The sequence below is a fragment of the Nothobranchius furzeri genome, chromosome 1, assembly GCF_043380555.1.
Source record: "Nothobranchius furzeri strain GRZ-AD chromosome 1, NfurGRZ-RIMD1, whole genome shotgun sequence".
Lineage (NCBI taxonomy): Eukaryota > Metazoa > Chordata > Actinopteri > Cyprinodontiformes > Nothobranchiidae > Nothobranchius > Nothobranchius furzeri.
Window position 1 is genome coordinate 44,141,909 of NC_091741.1, and position 22,073 is coordinate 44,163,981.

The 22,073-nt window shown below is 42.4% G+C and overlaps 3 protein-coding genes across 4 annotated transcripts in view; 2 read left to right on the forward strand and 1 right to left on the reverse strand.

Annotated features, from left to right (window-relative positions):
* tcp11l2 (t-complex 11, testis-specific-like 2) overlaps positions 1-646 on the reverse strand; it is a 19,973-nt gene extending 19,327 nt beyond the window's left edge. The window contains exon 1 of the mRNA XM_015960047.3: positions 508-646. The gene's annotated coding sequence lies outside the window, so the exon portion shown is untranslated. The remainder of the gene's footprint in view (positions 1-507) is intronic.
* A 1,180-nt stretch (positions 647-1,826) lies between these two features.
* depdc4 (DEP domain containing 4) lies at positions 1,827-7,107 on the forward strand. The gene is made up of 9 exons (XM_015960038.3): positions 1,827-1,963; positions 3,041-3,458; positions 3,894-4,045; positions 4,129-4,324; positions 5,620-5,870; positions 5,956-6,098; positions 6,269-6,394; positions 6,493-6,571; positions 6,685-7,107. Exons 1-9 carry the CDS (start codon positions 1,888-1,890, stop codon positions 6,882-6,884), a joined length of 1,641 nt encoding a protein of 546 aa, XP_015815524.1. The 5' UTR covers positions 1,827-1,887; the 3' UTR covers positions 6,885-7,107.
* Positions 7,108-8,627: 1,520 nt separating this feature from the next.
* Positions 8,628-21,129, forward strand: scyl2 (SCY1 like pseudokinase 2). Of its 2 annotated transcripts, XM_015960017.3 has the most exons (19): positions 8,628-8,767; positions 9,962-10,158; positions 10,304-10,461; positions 10,849-10,993; positions 12,019-12,168; positions 13,912-14,133; positions 14,293-14,409; positions 14,506-14,631; positions 14,716-14,892; positions 15,077-15,088; positions 15,263-15,385; positions 17,516-17,629; positions 17,740-17,872; positions 17,963-18,081; positions 18,186-18,286; positions 19,705-19,774; positions 19,865-19,942; positions 20,025-20,147; positions 20,230-21,129. In XM_015960017.3, exons 2-19 carry the CDS (start codon positions 9,982-9,984, stop codon positions 20,848-20,850), a joined length of 2,766 nt encoding a protein of 921 aa, XP_015815503.3. In that variant the 5' UTR covers positions 8,628-8,767; positions 9,962-9,981; the 3' UTR covers positions 20,851-21,129. The 2 variants fall into 2 exon arrangements, with proteins under 2 accessions (XP_015815503.3, XP_015815512.3); XM_015960026.3 differs by lacking the exon at positions 15,077-15,088.
* Positions 21,130-22,073: the final 944 nt, after the last annotated feature.

Consider the following 22,073-nt stretch of genomic DNA (forward strand, 5'->3'; position numbering starts at 1 on the left):
GCTTTGGATCGGGTAGGCTGGGCTTTCTACATGGGAAGCCTCCTTATTGGCTGCTTCTGCCCGGACATGGAAACCCTTTGGCAGTATAATTTTCCACAAGGATAAAAAAATATATATCAACACACGAGTAAGAAGTGGGAACACGTGATCCGTGCCACTGAAAAGCCAAAAAGCCTACGTTACATTTAAACTAGCACATTCACGTTGGTTATGTCAAGTTGTGCATAGAGAGAAGGAAAAACTGTCACCGAAAAGAGCAATCAGACCGATTATTGTTTACGTTTTTCACATGTTCGTATTTGTAACTTATCTCTTTATTATAAAAGTTGCTCCACCGACAGCTTTTAACGCTGACACGATTAGCTTTGCTAACTGTACTAGTTAATTTCCGCTCCGCAACAGTCACACTCGACATTGCCGTCGAAGTTATAGACAGACGAGGAACTAAAACGTTAACCCAACCCAATCAAACAAACCTTAAACTGTGACTGAATCTAACAACTTTACCTTATTAGCGCCTTCGGAACGGGAGACGCACGCCGACAATAACTCTTTATCGACGACGTCCCGTTTCGTGTACTCAACTCGGTTGTTAAATGCCCTGGATATGTGAGGCCAAATGGGCTAAACCATCTCACATGTGGGTTTTAACTACCAAATAAGCATATAGAAAAATACTTAATTGCGTCATTACTTTCAAAATGGAAGCATCAAAATAACTAAATAATTTTTTTGTGAAAATTTACGTTGTTTCACAACCGATTATGAATCCTTCGTGGTCGAAATGGTTTAGTCCGCTGCCTCAAATCCACGCTCAGTTTGTTTACACCAAATTCTGCGACCCATCACAATTTGTGACCCCAGGGGGCAGTGTTGCCTTTTGTTGCGTCTGTACATCCTGAATTGGCATAAAAGAAAAAGATGCTACGTTAAAACCGTAAACTACGTAAGCTTTGAGTTCTGCGGCGCGGACCATGGATATTAAAAAGAGCGTTTGTTAATGTTTATTGCAAACAAACGGGACAATAAATGCAGCGATAACCAGGGCTTTGACAAGATACGTTTGCTACCGTTAAACACTGATTTTACAATATGCGAGGTCCGCAGGTAAAATGTTCAGAACTTCAATTTATTGATGTTAATTGTTGTGATCCACATCCTCAGTTCATTAGAAACTTCTGCAGATTATCTGGTTGCTACGTTTTTATCCCTGTCAATGCCACTCATATGTACTGGTGGAGATAAAGGGGAAATAAAAGGACGCAAACATCACGAAACTCCTTTTGTTATTATCTTTAGTGAAAATTAAAGACATCTGCTTTATTACTGAGATGCAGATGGCCACATTCTGTGGTAGCCACTATCATATTGAATAGAATAGAATAATCCTTTAATAGTCCCACAAGGGGAAATTTGGTTGTGTCAGCAGCAACATCACACATATACAAACAATGCAGGACACAGAACAGAAGCACAGTTATTACATATTTACATCATGGACAATATTGTGTGACCTTACTTCTGTTATAATGACTTTTACATCACACAAACTGTTTTTGGTAACTTCTCTGATGATGTAGTTTATAAAAAAGTGCATTTGACCTCCGTCATCTGCATTATTACTGAGAAGCAGATGGTCACATTCAGTGATGGTCACTATCATATCTTGTGTGCCCAAGGACCGCGCCGCACAACTTCCTCAAAGTTTACGTAGTTTACGGTTTTAACGTTATATCTTCTTCTTTTATGCCAATTCAGGATGTACAGACGCAACAAAACGCAACACTGCTCATGAAATACTTATTTTGTTTGCCACTAGGGGGCAGCATCACAGATTCCAGCACAGATTGAGCCGTTTGAATTTGCTGTAGAAGGAGAAAGTTCGTGATGGCGGTTGATTTGACTCCTCGGTTCAGAAGGTTAAACAGCCAAACGAGAAGTTTTCGTGAAAACACTCAGCATGGTAAGATTTTAAATAGATATTTAATTTAATAATATTGTTATGTGCTTCTTTTGATTTAGAAAGACCCATATAAACACCCACATCTGAATGGTTTCCTGTTGAAGTGACGCTAGTAAACACTAGCCGTATGACCTGTTTATAAACTTGTCAACCTATTTCGCTGTTAAGAAATTGCGTTTATTACAAACTAAAGCATTGTTCGCGTTCATATTTTCAACAACCTGATGACAGTTAGAAATAACTAATTAAAACACACTGTCCTAGTTTTTGACATTACACTGACATTGAGCTCAGTTTGAGGAATATAATCAGATTGTAGTTTCTTTGTGACTTTTTTTTTACTCTGAAATATTTAGGCCTAGATTAGATTAGAATTTAGGTTTAAAAAATCTTACATTGAGTCTCTTGCTTGAAATATATAGGATATGTATCATTTATGCATCAGATTTATCGTTTTAGGCAAGGCAGCTTTATTTATAGAGCACATTTCAAACACGGAGGCTATTCACTGTGCTTTACAATTATCAGGACATGATATGAAAACGACATAAAAACACAAATTAGAATACACACAAATGGAATTACAGATTAGAGCTAAAGGAGAAGACAAAGTTACAGCGCAGATTACAGCGGATATGACGCATGATAAGAAACAATTAATTTAAAGGCAGATGAGTACATTAGGGTTTTTAGTTTAGTTTTAAACAACACTAGGGTTGGGGCACATCTGAGGTCATGGGGATGCTGATTCCATATGTGAGCAGCATAGTAACTAAATGCATCTCCACCATGTTTGGGTCTGACCCGAGGTTCTACCAGCTGACTGTTTCCAATAGATCTCAGAGCCCTATTGGGTGTATATACAGGAATAAGATTGGACATGTATTTTGGTCCCATGCCATTGAGTGATTTATAAACTAGAAGGAGCACTTTAGAGATAATATGTAGCTTATTTATTAAATTAGATTATTTAAAAAAATATAATCAGATTATAAAGTCTACTAAATATTACCCGTCACAATCACATTCTTGGTATTTTCTAAATGATTGTCTTCTGATTTCTTTATTGTTTAATAGATTTCTCGAGGCCCTTTGGAGCCACTCAGCTGTGGCACAACATCATCAAGGCTCTGCAGTCTCAGGTGGAGGTGCGTCGCTGCAGGAGACACCTTCGTGTTCATGCTGAATGTTTCACTGGCTCAGACGCCGTGGATGCAGTTCTCAGTTATCTGATGCAGAATGTGGTGTTTTGCACAAGTGAAGTGTCCCGCCTTAAAGCGGCGCGACTCTGCCAGGCTTTGATGGAGGCCAAGGTGTTTGAATCGGTGGGCACAAAGCTGTTTCGCAGGGACAAGGAGGCGACCTTCGAGGATAGCAGCGGCAGCCTTTACCGCTTTTTGGACTACAAAGGAATTCCTGCTCTTAAAGAAGGCAGCAGTGACACAGAAAACAGTGTGCCAGAAGAAAACGAGACAAAAAGGAAAAAGAGCTCAAGGTTAGAATAATATCATTTGCTGTTTTGTTTAACAACATATCCTCACACATTAAACATCTGATGTTTAAATTGATGTTGACATCTTGTGCTTTGATTGACTTTGATGTTTAAGTTGCCAATTTAACCCTTTAGAACCCACATCATTTTGAATTAGCAAACAGATTGGAATAAATAAATCAAAATGTAGGAAAAAACTAAATGGAATTAAAAAGTTGAATAATTTTCTATCCATGCATGGATAGGATGTCATTTGGGGTTTTCAAATCTGAATATTTGACTCAAGAAGCTATTTTGCAGATGTTTGAAACAGGTCGTGACACCGGCATCACCACAGGTTCTTAAGGGTTAAATATTAAAATGGTAATTTGATATTTTCTCCAGTTACACACAAGGAAAAAAAGATTAATCCAAAGAATCCTCTTATTGTGTCCAAAGGCTGAATGAAATGAGGACAATCTCCAATCCTCTTGCTGTCGGATCATCAGACAAGAGGGTTGAAAGACTTCTGAGGACCATCAACCTGCAAACATCCTTCTCTCCAGCTCTGAACCCAGCACCCTCCGACTCTTACTTCTTGTCTAAAGCTGGTAAAGAAAAATCTGTCTGGATGTAAGGGTGTGGTTCATTGCGAGGCATAAAAAAAAACGACACCATTTACGTTTTTCCTTAGTGGTGGACGAGGTTTGGAAGCAGCAGACGTTGTTGCAGTTGCTGCAGATCATAGAACTGCCCGTGTTGGACTGCATACTCGCTTCACCTGAAAGGGTTCATCCTCGGTCCTGCAGAGCTCCCCTGACCAACCAAGACTTGATCATCTCCAACATGTGCCTGGAAAGAGAGCTCCCTGATGCACTCAACCTACTCCAGTCAGTAACTTATCAAACACTCTAAAGATTGTTGAGTCGTGTGTTGAAACTTGTGTTATTATATTGCACAAACAATGGAAATTAACAACTTTTCTGTCCATGCATCACCCCTACAATAACAGTAAAACTGTTTTATTCTGTCGTAGGGTTGTCACGGTAACCGGTGTAGCGGTAAACCCCGGTAAAAAAGTTGACAATAATAATAACCGTCTTGTTTTTAATAAAACTATATTATCTCGGTGAATTACCGTGGCTGCGGTGTAGACGCGGTGACCCTTACCAGCCACCGTATCATCTGCTGAAGTTGCCGGCGGCACATGTGCACTTTGTTGTTTACAACCAAAACTTTCTTGAAGCTAAAGCTGAAATAATGGCCAAAGGAGGAGACGGCAGCGCTCAGGAGGACATTTTTTATCCCTCAAAGAAGACAAAGTGGGAAGTACGGGCATCTTTTAGATATCTGAAGAATGCCGAGGGACAGCTGATAGAAGACGGCTATCCTGTTTGCAGCACGTGCAGAAAAAGTGTCTGTGAAAGGCAGCAACGCTTCAAATCTCATGACACATCTGCGTGACCATCACCCACAACTCTACAGTCAATGCAAGGCAAGCTAGCGTTAGCGTTTTGGCTAAAATGCGTGATCCGAGGATTTGGGTTGAGGGAGAATGCAACGAGTCGCTATATAAAGCAGCCGCAGCGCCGCTACCTGCATATAAACCGTGTCACGGACACCCCCATATTGAAATGACGCTATGCATTACGGGGCTCCCAGGGGCAGATAAGAGTTGGTCTCTCCGAGAATAATTATGAATTTAACAACGATTACTGCCTGATGACATTTTCCCACATCTGCAAATCTCACTGGAAGGACACAAACTGAGGACAACATTTTCCTGATGTAGGGTTTATTACTCAAGTAAGGGTAAAAAAGTATCTGATTAGAAGCTACTTGAGTACTGTCTATCATCTGATCTAATATTTTTTAAATGATGACATCAAACAGACAAAAAAAAAGAAGTTATGAGCAAATATTGGTATTTTAAAGACTAAAGGGGAAAAATGTAAACAAATAAACAACATCATTACAAAATAACAAATTTTAGGTTCAATTTAGACACAAACGGAGGACAATATTTTCTTGACATACAGGGCTTATTCAGGTGTCTGAAAATGTAACGTGTTTAAAAAAAAATACCGCGATAATACCAAAACCGCGATAATTTTGGTCTTAATAACCGTGAGGTTAAATTTTCACACCGTGACAACCCTACTCTGTCGTCGTTTTTCATCCTCAGGTTTGATGCATGGCTGTCAGCAGCTGCTGACTGCTTGGAGTTGTTTCCAGACCAACTGATAATGGTTGCAGGGGAGCAGCTCGGCCAGAAAGAAAGCAATGCCTCATCAGAGAACGGGACAACGGAGCATATGGGCAGCCAGAAGCGATGGCTGTTTGACATTATTGCCAAGTATTACAGTGGTCAGGAAAAAGCACCGCTGATAGCAGGGCGCTATCTGGATGCACATGTTGCTATTCTGAATTTACTTGGTGAGATTTTTAGTCGTGCATATTTAATATTAGATGAAAAGAGTAAATATCTAAGCAAGGCCTGATGTCTCCTGTTCATTTCCAGATGAGGGGAAAACACGGGAGGCCGTCAAAGCATCTCAGCTGTGTTTGCGGCTGCTGGAGACGAGCACCAGAGACGAACTACGGAGACTTCTGTCATTCATGGCCACAGCAGCTCAGTCAGATTCCTGCCGAATGCAGAAGCAGGTAGCACAGACACGTTGCTCAGTCCACAGTGATTACAGCTTTTTTCATAATTTATAAAACAAAAGAATCCTTTTCATCAGCTGTTCGCATTGATGTGATTATTTATTTGTAGGATTTATTCGCAGGTTGATGTGATAACCATGACTCTGGTGTTTTTGGTTTTCTTTCAGACCGAAAATCGGACCTTGGTTTGTCGCACTTTTCAGAGAGCTCTTGTTCAGAGTCACGAACTCACGAGATCTCAGAGTGACACCCTCGTACTCTTTCTGATGGATAATCACTCAGAGCTCTTCAAGGTACACCTCTGCCACGATGATTTAGAAACCACACTTTAGATATACAGAAATCCAACTTTTAAAATTGATTAATTGATTTGCTGATGTCATGGTAACAGACTCCTACAACTCTCGTTGAAGCTGTGAGAAGAACACTACGGACTCTGCAGCAAGGCAGAGATCCAGACTTGATCGCTAGTAAGTTCAAAGTCATGTCACTTCAGATGTGGTCTGGAGCAATGTTGCCCAAGACTCATGAAACACTATAAATCAGTGAGTCATTTTCAAATCCTCTTCTTTCTGTGTTGCAGCTTTCACTTTCTGCCAGCAGGTGACGCCACAAGAATATGAAGACCAGTGTGAGGCCACCACTTTGGAGAGCCTCCGCCAGCTCCTCCATGACATTTCATCAAACAAGAGCATGCCTCTCAAGGAGAGGAGGAAGCTTCTCAGAGACTTTGAAAAACATCATCCTGTTGTGTTCCTGCAGCATTTTTCCAGCACTTTCTGATAGTGGTAATGGAATAATGTCATTGATTCCCGTCTGAGTATGCAGCTCCAGGGTTAGATGGGTTAGTTCATAGTAATAACCGGAAAATGAGCACACATCCAATGTCTGGTGTGCAGAATAGGAATGACAAGCTTTAAGATGAACAAGGCCGAAAAATCTCTCCCAAATCACGTTATCAGGTGACCATCCATTTTCGACTGCTTATCGTGGCTTGGGTCGCGAGGGCAGCAGCTTAAGTCCAGAGGCCCAGACTTCTCTTTCCTCAGGCACTTGGGCCAGATCTTCCGGGGGAATCCCAAGGCGTTCCCTGGCCCGCTGAGAGACATAGTCCCTCCAGCGTGTCCTGGGTCTTCCTTTAGGTCTCCTCCCGGTTGGATGTGCTCTGAAAATCTCACCAAGGAGGCATCCAGGAGGCATCCTGACTAGACGCCCGAGCCACCTCAACTGGCTCCTCTCGATATGGAGGAGCAGCGAATCTACTCCGAGACCCTCCCGCTGACATTGCTCTAATTTTACGAGGGTGGCAGCTCTGTGTTGTTTTACAAATCACTTTGGCCATATGAGAGTTTTATGTTTTTTGTAAATTTGTGCCAAAGTCACATTTAGGACAGCAGCTGTAGATGCCATTTAGAAATTGACAGTTTTTAAGTTTAAGGCATCAGTTAAGCTAAAAATTCTTTATAATCCACTGTTAGAACTTTTTTCTCCTTATGCAATTCCATTTCCTTTAACATTTTGTTTTGTTTAGTTGGAAAAATCTAGTTTTTTTTTTAATATTTACTAAATGATTTATAATTTGTTTGTCAATGACTATTTTCTCTTTTGTTGGAAGATAGAATTACTTTAAAAAGGGACTACTTAAAATAGCCATTTTGTTGATGCTATTATTTAATATTCTGAGAACAAATTAATATTTTTTTTACTCATAAGTGCATCATTTAGATAAAAGTTTTGCTAATGTTTTTCTTTAGTCTGATTAGCTCTTATTGAAGATCTTTGCACTTGGGGCACGTTAGTACTTCTGCATGTTAAATGAGGAAAATCGTCGTGTAGCAAATCTTATGTTTTTGTAGTATTTAGAGGAAAAATACGGGAACAATGTAAAACATTAACGTGGATGAAGTTTGTTGCTTGAACTAATTTTTTTATAAAGATTTTAATTTTGAATTTATATGAAATGTATGTTAGTTTTATTGTAGCTCAGGGCAAATGTAGGCTTTTGTTTTTTGGTATTTTCAGTATTTGTGGCAGGAAAGCAGTTACTTTAATTAAAACTGCAAGATGTACTTGAAATATGGACTTTGACTTGATTGGAAAGGTAATGAGTATTGTTATTTTTTGGCTACTAATTGTTTAATTGCTTTAAACGTGTTATTTACTGCTGGTTTTTATTTTCCAACTTGTGTTGTTTACAAACACTAAAATCGTGTTAGAATGCACTTTATAATGTTGGCAAATGTAATAATACACATAATAAAAATAATTTGAATATTTTGATGCAAATTTCTCATCAAATGCACAAAATGTTTATTTTATCCCTCATTAGTAATGAAAACAAAAATACAAATATTACTTTCTCCTATTTTATTTGCGTTAGCATAATGAATTCAGCTTTTCTTAAAAGATTCAGGAAAAGCTCAATAAATGTAATCGATATTAATCCGTGATTTGAAGAAAGGGGGGGAAAAGATGACGTAGAGGCACCTGACTACGTGAGAAAGCAACCCGGAAGTGGTGTTTAGTTTTATTAGCATGCTGAGCTAATTCTTTTCGTCTGCAACTGGAAAACATGGGGGATGTGTTTCACAGCCATCAATGACAACGTTGCTACCCACGATCAATTTGTAGCAAGGCTGTAAAACCAAAGGTTGTTTTTATTTAAGGTAAGCAGCTGAAAGGTTTTGGGTTTCTGGGTTAAATCAGTCGGTGTTTGAGTAAAACGCAGCTGTTTGCGCATCGCTGGCTAGTTAGCTTGAGTAGTTGGTCATCTTTAGTTAAAGAAAGACTTTTTACTCTGTAACAGTGGTGTCAGCTACACGGCTCTAACACGGATTAAATTAGATTTTAAAGGGATTTATGTCTAGTAATGTATTCGTTGGGCCAGAACTGACCATGCTAAACAATGATTGGCTAACAAGTCGTTTCACAATCAGACCTGCTCGTTCACTGTTCGAAAAACCATCAGCCTAACGTCAAGAAGTGGTTTAATCCTCTAGCAGAAAATCAAGTTTACTAGTTTCTGCTTTTGGATCTGACATGTTTTAAAACGGCTGTACAGGTGGTTAAACGGAAGTAAACATTCAAAACTAAGCGCTTTAGTTCAAATTTAAAGATCACGTGGAGTCACGCTGAGTTGGAGTCAAAATTAGTCAGTGCTAATATTTAAAACGAGAACATATGTTTGGGGAAGTTGTTGCCTTCTGGCCTTGGTCGATGTTTCCAGATAGAAAACTGAAAATGTGCAGCTGAGATGCTGATGTCAGTTCAACCAGCTGATTCTGTTTATGCCACCAGTCATATGTGTTATTTACAAAAATGCATAGTTTCATAATGACTTTCATGATGTTCTCCATAAAGCATGGAGAGGAGTTCTCTAAGCCAGGCTTAAGAAAATAATATAGATGTTATCATACATAAACACATTTTAACCCTTAAAATCAACCCCACTACACACACACACACACACACACACACACACACACACACACACACACACACACACACACACACACACAGCGACTTCAGTAACAGCTCAGATGGTGTTTTTAGGAGAGTCCTGTTGCGTTGCTGATGATTTTGCTCTGAGCCATGTTATAATTTTAGGGGCAAATTCCACTATTTCATTTTAATTTTCCACAGCCAACTCAAGCAAGACACTGCTGGGTTCTTTGAAGTGCTAGTTTTCCTGCAGCTACCCCAGAGTGCATATCTGATGGATACTGGAGGGCTTCTTTGACCAGTTACTGACACTATTGAGTTTCCACATTTGACTGATTGTTGATCACCTCTGCAATTTGTGTCAAATCCTCTTTTTTTTTTTTTTTTGTCCTCTGTGGTGATGCATGCCTCATCCTCAGCTGCTGGGCCACGCCTGACAATGGAGTCCATGTTGAACAAGTTTAAAAACACGGTCACTAAAGTGACAGCAGATGTCACCAGCGCCGTTATGGGAAACCCGGTGACGAGAGAGTTCGAGGTCGGGCGGCATATAGCGAGTGGCGGTCCCGGGCTGTGCTGGAGGATTTATAACGGCACCAAGAAGTCCACCAAACAGGTGTGTGTTTATTATGCTGCCTTGTTGTCATACACGTCACCGATGGACTTGAATAAACGATTTACAGTGTGCTGTCTAAAAGGTCACCATCGGACGTTCTACTGCTCTAGATGTGTGCATGTTGCTCACTTCTGTAACCCTCTAGGAAGTGGCGGTGTTTGTGTTTGACAAGAAGATTATTGACAAATACCAGAAATTTGATAAGGACCAAATCATCGATTCGCTGAAAAAAGGAGTGCAACAGCTGACCCGACTGCGTCACCCTCGTCTCTTGACCGTGCAGCATCCTCTGGAGGAGTCACGGTGATTACCTCTCATGCATTCACACCAGAATGTCTTATTTCCTGTTATGAAGGACAAACTACACGAGTCACAGCCCAGAGATGGGCATTAACATTCGGGGTGCATTTGTTACATAACAAATCAATTATCCTTCCTGTTTGTGTGAGCATAAGCATGTTCCAGTTCAAAGACATGGATACATCTACACTTATTTTATTTATAAGTTTATTTTTCTCCAGACAGATATTCATATGGTCTTTACTCTGTTCCAACCTTTGCTATTGTTTATGTTTATTTGGAAGGTGTTTTTATCCAAACAGAGACTTACAAATGACTGTATTGTCTCCATTGTTAAACCAAAACATTATTTTTAATGATAGTAATGTCTTTTGTGTTTTTATCCCACAGAGACTGCTTAGCATTCTGCACAGAGCCCGTGTTCGCCAGTTTATCTAATGTGTTGGGCCAGTGGGACAACCTGCCCAGTCCTGTGCCCAACGACATCAAAGAGTACAAACTCTTCGATGTGGAAACAAAATACGGCTTACTACAGGTGTGGGAACACACACACACACACACACACACACACACACACACACACACACACACACACACACACACACACACACACACACACACACACACACACACACACACACACACACACACACACACACACACACACACACACACACACACACACACACACACACACACACACACACACACACACACACACACACACACACACACACACACACACACACACACACACACACACACACACACACACACACACACACACACACACACACACACACACACACACACACACACACACACACACACACACACACACACACACACACACACACACACACACACACACACACACACACACACACACACACACACACACACACACACACACACACACACACACACACACACACACACACACACACACACACACACACACACACACACACACACACACACACACACACACACACACACACACACACACACACACACACACACACACACACACACACACACACACACACACACACACACACACACACACACACACACACACACACACACACACACACACACACACACACACACACACACACACACACACACACACACACACACACACACACACACACACACACACACACACAGAGAGAGAGAAAAAAGGCGACTGCTTCAGTCTGATGATCAAATGGATGTTAGCTTTAATTCCATATCTGTATCTTTGATGTTAAGTTGGAGCTGCTTGTTTTTATATTTGAGGACACAATCACATTTAGCGGGTTAGAAACCTGCGTTCTGATTCTGTTGCATTCATGTCACATTAAGCCAGTTAAACCTGATCATTTCGGCCTCACCTGCCTTTATTATGCGGTTTTCCAACAGGCTGAAGTGTTAGTTCAGTTTCTCCTATGCATTACCCTCCCTTTTACCTCCCCCTCCCGTTTTTCCTTTAGTGCAGGATAATTGCCTCCCTCCCAAACTCCATTTGGATCTGTGTGAGATTTTCCCAACATTCCCTTTTTTCTGTCTCCTCAGATCTCGGAGGGTTTGTCTTTTCTCCACGGCGGGGTAAAAATGGTCCACGGTAACCTGTGCCTAGAAAATATCATCCTCAACAAGAGTGGAGCCTGGAAAATAATGGGCTTTGACTTCAGCATCTCCTCCGTCAACCCCTCAGACGCTGAGGTATCAGCGAGACTTTTGATGGAGAATAAAAGCGTAATCGAAGTACGGCCGCATCCTTCCAAGGTTCCAGCGTTGAAACTGGACGGTCTAGCCATCAGATTTATTCCCGCCTTCGTATATGTTTGTTTATTTGGCAGACACTTTTATCCAAAGCGACGTACAATAGTTAACCTATAGGGCGTGTTGTGATCTGTGGGGGAAACCCACGCATGCACGGGGAGAACACGCAACTCCATGCAGCAAGGCCGCAGCCGAGTTCCGAACCTGCAACCTTCTTGCTGCAAGGCAACAGTGCTAACAACTGCGCCACCATGCAGCCAGTTCTTTTTGCATAGTTGTATGTACTGTCGCCTAGCAACCGTGACACCGACAAAAGCCTAATAACCCAGCAGCTTTAATTTTTGTACTGCCAGGCTTTAATCAACTTTTATTTAAAACTAATCCTCTCCCAGGAGAAGGATGCATTTGTGGGTAGGGTTGTCACGGTGTGAAGATTTAACCTCACGGTTATTGTGACCAAAATTACCACGGTTTTCGGTATTATTGCGGTATTTTTTTAAACGTGTTACATTTTCAGACAATTAAACAAGCCCTGTATATCAGGAAAATATTGTCCTCAGTTTGTGTCTAAATTTTGCCTAAAATGTGTTATTTTGTAATTATGTTGTTTATTTGTTTACATTTTTTCCCTTTAGTCTTTAAAATACCAATATTTGCTCATAACTTCTTATTTTTTGTCTGTTTGATGTCATCATTTTAAAAATATTAGATCAGATGATACTCAGTACTCAAGTAGACTTCTAATCCGATACTTTTTTTACCCTTACTTGAGTAATAAACCCTATATCAGGAAAATATTGTCCTCGGTTTGTGTCCTTCCAGTGAGCTTTGCAGATGTGGGAAAATGTCATCAGGCAGTAATCATTGTTAAATTCATAATTATTCTCGGAGAGAGACCAACTCTTATCTGCCCCTGGGAGCCCCGTAATGCATAGCGTCATTTCAACATGGGGGTGTCCGCGACACGGTTTATATGCAGGTAGCGGCGCTGCGGCTGCTTTATATAGCGACTCGTTGCATTCTCCCTCAACCCAAATCCTCGGATCACGCATTTTAGCTAAAATGCTAATGCTAGCTTGCCTTGTGTTGACTGTAGAGTTGTGGGTGATGGTCACGCAGATGTGTCATGAGATTTGAAGCGTTGCTGCCTTTCACAGACACTTTTTCTGCACGTGCTGCAAACAGGATAGCCGTCTTCTATCAACTGTCCATCGGCATTCTTCAGATATCTAAAATATGCCCGTACTTCCGACTTTGTCTTCTTTGAGGGATAAAAAATGTCCTGAGCACTGCCGTCTCCTCCTTTGGCCATTATTTCAGCTTTAGCTTCAAGAAAGTTTTGGTTGTAAACAACAAAGTGCGCATGTGCCGCCGGCAACTTCAGCGGATGATACGGTGGCTGTTAAGGGTCACCGCGCCTACACCGCAGCCACGGTAATCCACCGAGATAATATAGTTTTTAAAAACAAGACGGTTATTATTATTGTCAACTTTTTTTACCGGGGTTTACCACTACACCGGTTACCGTGACAACCCTATTTGTAGGTCACACTTGGATCAGCCTTCGTCACGTCGCTGTCATGTAATCGGCTTTCAAATGCGACCTTTGAAGGATGCAGCCCTTGAAGGTGTACACAGCTTACATCTGAGCCTTGAACTTCCTGTTTTCTCTTGTGTTTGTAGCCTAAGTACTCCTGTAAGGAGTGGGAGCCCAACCTTCCTCCCCTGTGCCTCCCTAACCCCGAGTACTTGGCCCCTGAATACATCCTGTCTGTCAGCTGTGACGCCGCCTCTGACATGTACTCCCTCGGTGTGGTCATGCACTCCGTGTTCAACGAAGGCAAGCCCGTGTTCCAAGTCAACAAGCACGACATCTTTAAGAGTTTCAGCAGGCAGCTGGATCAGGTGAGCACAAGGCCAAGCTTAAAAATCTCATTAAAAAAGTGTTAAAAACAAAAGGTTTTCTATGTAGAAAATCTGGATTATGGTGCACTAGTACGTTGTTTTCTTTTCTGTTATTTCAATCAGAAGTATTTTAATCTCCTCTTGATTTAAACTGTGCAGCTGAGCAACATGAACCCAGCCCTGCTGAACAAAATCCCAGAGGAGGTGCGGGAGCACGTCAAGATGCTGCTCAGCGTGACTCCAAACGTCCGTCCCGACGCCGACCAGATGACCAAGGTCCGACCTGTCGTTCCCGTTTGAAGACTCGGTGAGACCTCTCATCTCGTGTGCTTGTGTTTTTTTAAGGATTGCATTCTCTTGTTTTGGGTTTAGATTCCCTTTTTTGATGACGTTGGTGCCGTGACCCTCCAGTACTTCGACACCCTCTTCCAAAGAGACAACCTCCAGAAGTCCCAGTTCTACAAAGGACTCCCCAAAGTTCTGCCCAAGCTACCAAAGGTGAAGATGCTCGTGCGACAGATAAATGATAAACCGAAACGTCTTATCGAGTTGCCTTGAACTCATCCCGCCGTTTCCTCACAGAGAGTTGTGGTTTATCGCATCCTGCCAGCGTTGACCTCTGAGTTTGTCAACCCAGACATGGTCCCCTTTGTGCTTCCCAACGTTCTGCTGATTGCAGAGGATTGCACCAAGGAGGAGTACGTCCGCCTCATCCTGCCTGACCTAACGCCTGTGTTCAAACAGCAGGAGCCCATCCAGGTAGACGCTGTGCCCGTGCACGTGCCTGATAACAACTTAAGCTTGAAACTTTTGGAATAGTGCATGTTTGCCATGATGGCAGAAATCTTGTGGCTTTTGATGATAACCTGACTGAAGAGCATGCTGGTTTTGGATTCTCGCCTAAGTGTTTTCCTATTTTGTTTTTTTCCCCATGCCTCTTCAGGCTAGTAACATGGTGAGTGGCCTCTGCAGTGACACGTCCGTCACACCAGCTAGCTCTGTGTTGTGTTGTCATGGCACTAACATCTGCACTAACCTCACTGAAATCATCACTTTGATCTCCCCCCACTCTGTTGAATGCAGCCATGTTTTTTGTTTGTTTCCCTAACTTTGTTTGTGTGATGTGTAGATCCTGCTGATATTCTTGCAAAAGATGGACCTGCTTCTGACAAAGACGCCTTCAGAGGACATCAAGAACAGTGTCCTCCCAATGGTCTACAGAGCTCTTGAGGCTCCTTCAGTTCAGATCCAGGTACAAAGAAAACGATCGGCATGCGGAAGCAAATCTGTTGGCTAACATGCATTTGAGTAAGAAAACCTTGAGTTTTGTTTAATCCAGAGTAGGGTTGTCACGGTGTGAAGATTTAATCTCACGGTTATTGTGACCAAAATTATCACGGTTTTCGGTATTATCGCAGTGTTTTTTTTAAACGTGTTACATTTTCAGACAACTACATGAACCCTGTATATCAGGAAAATATTGTCCTCAGTTTGAGTCTAAATTTTGCCTAAAATGTGTTATTTTGTAATTATGTTGTTTATTTGTTTACATTTTTTCCCTTTAGTCTTTAAAATACCAATATTTGCCCATAACTTCTTATTTTATGTCTGTTTGATGTCATCATTTTAAAAATATTAGATCAGATGATACTCAGTACTCAAGTAGCCTTCTAATCAGATACTTTTTTTTTACCCTTACTTGAGTAATAAACCCTACATCAGGAAAATATTGTCCTCGGTTTGTGTCCTTCCAGTGAGATTTGCAGATGTGGGAAAATGTCATCAGGCAGTAATCATTGTTAAATTCATAATTATTCTCGGAGAGAGACCAACTCTTATCTGCCCCTGGGAGCCCCGTAATGCATAGCGTCATTTCAACATGGCGGTGTCCGTGACACGGTTTATATGCAGGTAGCGGCGCTGCGGCTGCTTTATATAGCGACTCGTTGCATTCTCCCTCAACCCAAATCCTCGGATCACGCATTTTAGCTAAAACGCTAACGTTAGCTTGCCTTGTGTTGACTGTAGAGTTGTGGGTGATGGTCACGCAGATGTGTCATGAGATTTGAAGCGTTGCTGCCTTTCACAGACACTTTTTCTGCACGTGCTGCAAACAGGATAGCCGTCTTCTATAAACTGTCCCTCGGCATTCTTCAAATATCCAAAAGATGCCCGTACTTCCCACTTTGTCTTCTTTGAGGGATAATAAATGTCCTGAGCGCTGCCGTCTCCTCCTTTGGCCATTATTTCAGCTTTAGCTTCAAGAAAGTTTTGGTTGTAAACAACAAAGTGTGCATGTGATACGGTGGCTGGTAAGGGTCACCACGCCTACACCGCAGCCACGGTAATCCACCAAGATAATATATATTTTTCAAAAACAAGACGGTTATTATTATTGTCAACTTTTTTTTACCGGGGTTTACCGCTACACCGGTTACCGTGACAACCCTAATCCGGATACTTTTTAAAGGTGCGGTTGACTGAAAAACCATTTTCTAAAAGCTTTTTTTCTGATTATAATCGGTCACTCTTGAGTTTTTCATGCAGGCTGAGCATGAAAATAGTCTCTTACACCTATCTCCTGCATTAGCTTCTGATAGAAAACAGATGGTGAAACCCTAGGATTAGAAAATCCTGACTGATCTACGTCACTTAACATTCATTGACTCACCTGTCTTGACTCCTGATTGTGAAGGTTGTTATTTTTGTTTACGTCCGGTAATCAGCAGCGGACGTCTCTGTTAGTTTAAGCTAACATTAGCATTAGCTACTTCACCTCACAGCAGAAGCTCCTCCATGCTTGCAAGTCAGTGGTAGTCGTGTTGCTGTTATCCAATCCAGGGTGAGATGTCCACATATCAGGAAGTAAGACTCCAGATGCTTCTGTCTGTAGCTCAGCTGTGATAGTGCAGTTAGCCCTGCTGAGCCAGGGGTTTGTGGGCTTTTTTGTGCCCTGAGTTCTGCCTGCAAGGCATTCATTCCTACCAGAGGCCACTGCAAATGTATTGATTAAACTAGTAATGCACTCATTCATGTTTATGTATTTAGCAGACGCTTTTGTCCAAAGCGACTTACAAGTGATAATCGGCATGTTGCCCTTGAGGCTAACAACAACAATAACAACAACTTGACATCAATCATGGTGAGGAGGGAACAAGGAGTGGACAGTAGAGAGGGGGGACGGGTGCAGGGAGGGTGCTAGTTAAGAAGATGCTCTCTGAAGAGCAGGGCATTTAAAACTATGTAACAGAAAAGTGTTTATTGTTGTGTGTAGAAACCCTGCAGCCTCACATTTCTTTACTCAGGGGCACTTATAGTTCTTACAGACCTAAATCCTAAATCTGTCCTGCGTCTTTCATACGTTTTGCCTGCGGGGGGACAGGAGCTGTGTCTGAACATCATCCCAACATTCGCCAACCTGATTGACTACCCGGCCATGAAGAATTCCCTCATCCCCCGCATCAAATCGGCCTGCTTACAAACTTCCTCGTTGGCTGTGAGTTTCCCATCAATCAGCTCTCTCACTTTTGAGCAGTTCTCCCTTTTTCGTCCCTCTTTCACATTTCCTGATTTCCCAACTAAAATGTCAAAAATGTCTTCCCGTAGGTTCGAGTGAATTCTCTGGTTTGTCTGGGAAAGATTTTGGAATATCTGGATAAGTGGTTTGTCATTGATGAGATCCTGCCGTTCCTGCTGCAGATCCCCTCTAGAGAGCCCGCGGTGCTGATGGGCGTTTTAGGTAAACGAATCAGCCACATTCTTCCTGCCGATCTGTCCTACGCGCATATTCATTAAAAACATCAAAATCGTGTCGATTGATTTGTTTCAGGAATCTATAAATGCACATTTAGCCACAAGAAGCTTGGGATCCCTAAAGAGCATCTCGCCACTAAGAGCCTACCCCACCTGGTGTCTCTTAGCATAGACAACAACCTGAACCTTAATCAGGTACATTTCCCTTTTAAACACTTCATAAACCATGTGAATGACTTTTCATGTCGTTTCTGTAGCTTTTAGTTCCTTTAACTGTAACCTCCTCTTCTGTCTTTCAGTTTAACTCTTTCATGGTGGTTATCCGCGAAATGCTGAGTCGCATGGAGGCCGAACACAAGACCAAGCTGGAGCAGCTGCACGCGATGCAGGAGCAGCAGAGGTTTCTCTCCACGTTTCATCAGCTGTCCTTAAAGAGCAAGTCACCCCTTACAAGAAGCGTACTTCACTCCCACTTCATGTTTGAAAAATGCAACAAATGCTGTTGCCTAGCAGACGGAGAGGGTGGAGCCACTACAAATACACACACGACATTGTGACATCATAATCTACCAGTTTACATCATAGCATACCTCTTAGCCAATGGCGATGTCAGATTTAAATTCAAATGCAGTGAAGAGTTTTTCCTGACAACGGTACAACACTGACAGTTTCAGGCAGAAATTTTAAATTTTAACTAAAATGCACTAAAGTGCAAAACTATTGACTACACGTGTCTGCAGCACGATTAGACACGCATTTATATAGTTTATCAGAGAAAAACAGTTGATTTGGGGGTGACTTGCTCTTTAAAGGGGCATTATGGAAGTTTGACAGCCAAAACATGTATAGGAATAATAAATGTCTTCTTCATACATTCTCCTGCAATGCCCTGGTCCTGTAGAATGAGCCCTGGCATTTTTACTGTGATTGCCTGTTTTCCTGTAAAATCACAGAAAAAGAGAGATGCTCGGGTCGAGCAGGCTGCTTCATGCGCGTTCACGCTCAGGCATAGCCCGTAGCATTTGCTATCTGTAGCTTTAGTCTTTGTCGCTGTTCCTAACTCCTAGTGACAAACCTAGCTACGTTTCTGAGGACCCTTAGCTACTTTCTGTAGAACTTTCTTCTAGATATTTCCTGCAAATTAGCAACGAAATAGCCATTTTCGCTCCGAACCGTTCTTTGGTTTGACGTTGTTTCAGCTGTCATCAAGGATATAAACGTTACAGATACTGTGAATGTTACTGGTGTGTAGCTCACCTTGTAAGATGTCTGACTCCCATGCAGAAGATCTGGGTTTGATTCTGGGTGTGAACATAGTTCATTTAGAGTTTCTTTTTTACATTAATGGTATATTATTTTTTACAGTAAGATGCCCAAATTTTTATTTGAGACTCGCCGAATGGCATTGAATTCACAGATAAAAAAGACGTGGGTTCAACTTTCATTTTGGAACAAATTTTCAAGCAAGGGAAGGGAATGATCTGAGCATGCAGGAGGACTGACCCATCTTAAACCGTTGTTGGCTGTGCTGAAGAGAAAGGTACAGAACCAAATTATTTAATTAGCTGCGCGTTCTCTTGCCCTCTGGGCCACACACACACGCGCGACTGTCTCAGCTGTTATTTTCGTTAAGGAGTGTGCACGTACAGCATGCGCGCCTCGTGCACGAGCCTACTATTGAAGCTGCCGTTACGCTTTTGGCCTGAGGGGGCAATCGCAAGCATAAAAATTCAAAACTCCGTAAAGTCCCTTTAAACATTTAGGGATCGCGCACATGAACATGAGGGTGTTGGGACTAAAGTTTAGTTTCTTTTACAGGAGTCTGAACATCTCTAATCCAGCAAACCAATCAGAAGATAGGAAGAGTCCACCCAGCTCTGGAAACCAGGTGAGAAGTTAATCAAAAGCTTCGTATGAGAGTAGAAGAAAAACATTTCTACTGGTTTTACTGGTGATTTTCTGTGCTTATTGTGGTCAGATTGATGACATCTTTGGCAGCACGAGTGTTAATGGGAAGGAAAACGGATCCTCGGTTGCGACCTCACAGCCTAACAGGGTACGTTCATCATGTCACACTTAGCTCACCTAGCACGCAGCGCAGCTGCTTCACCGTCTCTCTGCTCCAACACGACTCCTAGATGTCTCTGACTCTGGAGGAGAAGCAGAGGCTGGCTAAGGAGCAGGAGCAGGCAGCCAAGCTGAGGAGCCAGCAGCCGTTGGCGCCGCAGAGCATCAAACCAGCAGCCAACACCAACTCACAGGTAAGGCCTGGCCACCTCACACACACACACACACACACGCTCCTAATCCACGGTCACACATCTGTAGCTTCTCATGTTGCAGACGAAGGACCTGACCAGCAGTCTGATGAACAACATGACGTCTCTGTCCCTGGCTGGCTCCGCACGGCCGCCTCCAGTTCAGGGCTCCACCATGTCTGCCTTCCCTTCCTCCAGCCCCATGGCTGGCTCCATGGGTGCCCCAGTTTCTAATGGTTTCAACCCAGCTATGGGCTTCCAGACAGCAAGCGTGGGAATGGGAATGGGAATGGGTCCGTCAGGTCCCGGCTTCTACGGCGGCATGGCCTCCACCACCAGCACCCCAAACTTTGGAGCCCTAACTCAGGGAGCGGTGGGACAGAGCGGTAAACCTCCTGACATGTCCGCCTTGGACAGTCTGTTCACGCCCAACAAGCCCAAAGTCCCGCTCAAACAAATGGGTCCAATAGCGCCACCTGGAGCCAACACAGCCTGGCTCAGTCAGTTTGGTTCAGCCCAGAACGCTCAGACTCCGATGCAGGGTGTGTCTGTGGGCTTGGGAGGGATGTCCAGTGGCTTTGGGATGCAAGCAAACCCGTTTTTCAGCCCGCAGAACTTTTCTCAACCGGCTGCTCCGAGCATGAACCCGACTGGCGTTAAACAGAGCTCTTCTGTCAACAATGACCTGAAAGACCTCTTTGGTTAAGGATCTGGGGTTAACGAGACGCTGAATGATTGTGGAGAACTTGCAAGAGTTAGATTGTTTGTATTTTTTAGGCCACTTGGACTCAAAACCTGACTTGTTTTCACATTCTGCTGGAAAATGAACCAGATTTCCATTTCTACCGGACCAGAGGGGCGAGCTGTGGGGATGGGAACCACGTGTTTGAATTCTGGGGGTTTAATACAGTTTTATACTTCAAAATGTGTGGGGTTGAAACTTGATTTGGATTATTTAAAGAAAAAATAACGCATTCCTCTCATATTCAATAGATGATTTCTATGCTTTTACCGCTCTTCCCAGAATATTTTAGTATTTCTGCTGCATGTCTAAAGCGATCAGATGTTTGGCTGCGAAACAAAGACGCCCGAGTCCAGTAGGAGGTAGTGGGAAGCTGCAGCCACTGATCTGCATCCAAATCTGGAACCAAACCAATCACAAGCATCAGACCAGCAGTTTTGCTTAAAGTGGGGCAAAAGACACAGCCGTCTCCATGGCAACTCTTCCTTTGCAGCATCACTAATCCAATCTTTTTCAACAATCTCTGCCTTTTTTCTTCATTTATTTTGATAATTTAACATAAGGAAAAAATCTGAATGAATCAGCATATCACTGACTTGACCAGATGTTTAGTTTGAACATTTTCTGATTTATTTTGTGATTGTGCCTTGGAGTGGTACACAAACGCTCATCCTTCCGCCTCAGGCTGAGCTTTGAGCCAGTAGTGCTGCCTCGTCTACAAAAATATCATTTAAAAAAAATCCTCGATTATTTATTTCCAGCAACCAATCACATTTAATTTCATCTGTTTATTTCCACATCATCTCAACGACTCGCTGTTTCTAAGCGACGCTGCCATCCTGACACTTGGTGGTTTTCTGAAACAAAATCGTATATATTTGTACTCCAGCTGTGTGATGGGCTGTGCTGCTGATGTATGAAGTGTAAATGTACAGTTATTTAAAAGGGATTAGTTTGCCGGGGGTCTTGTGAATCTGGTAAAGAGGCCTTAGATGAGTCGAGTGCAATAATCCTTCCTGTTGAGGACCAGCTTCATTTACTTCATTAGGTTTTCTTAACAGCTGAGCTTTAACATCCATTTGTTTGAAATCTTACATTTTAGAGAGGAGTCACTCATCCTGGGGTTTTAATGCTCTGATTTGTTCTTGTGATGATGATTGCTGTTGGTGTCTTTTAATTCAATCATG

Coding starts and splice junctions, on each gene's coding strand:
- depdc4 (XM_015960038.3), top strand. CDS start 1,888: ATGGCGGTTGATTTGACTCCTCGGTTCAGAAGGTTAAACAGCCAAACG. Junction 4,046..4,128: donor TTACTTCTTGTCTAAAGCTG/GTAAAGAAAAAT, acceptor GTTTTTCCTTAG/TGGTGGACGAGGTTTGGAAG. Junction 6,572..6,684: donor AGATCCAGACTTGATCGCTA/GTAAGTTCAAAG, acceptor TCTGTGTTGCAG/CTTTCACTTTCTGCCAGCAG.
- scyl2 (XM_015960017.3), top strand. CDS start 9,982: ATGGAGTCCATGTTGAACAAGTTTAAAAACACGGTCACTAAAGTGACA. Junction 10,994..12,018: donor CAAAATACGGCTTACTACAG/GTGTGGGAACAC, acceptor CTGTCTCCTCAG/ATCTCGGAGGGTTTGTCTTT. Junction 18,287..19,704: donor GCGATGCAGGAGCAGCAGAG/GTTTCTCTCCAC, acceptor TTTCTTTTACAG/GAGTCTGAACATCTCTAATC.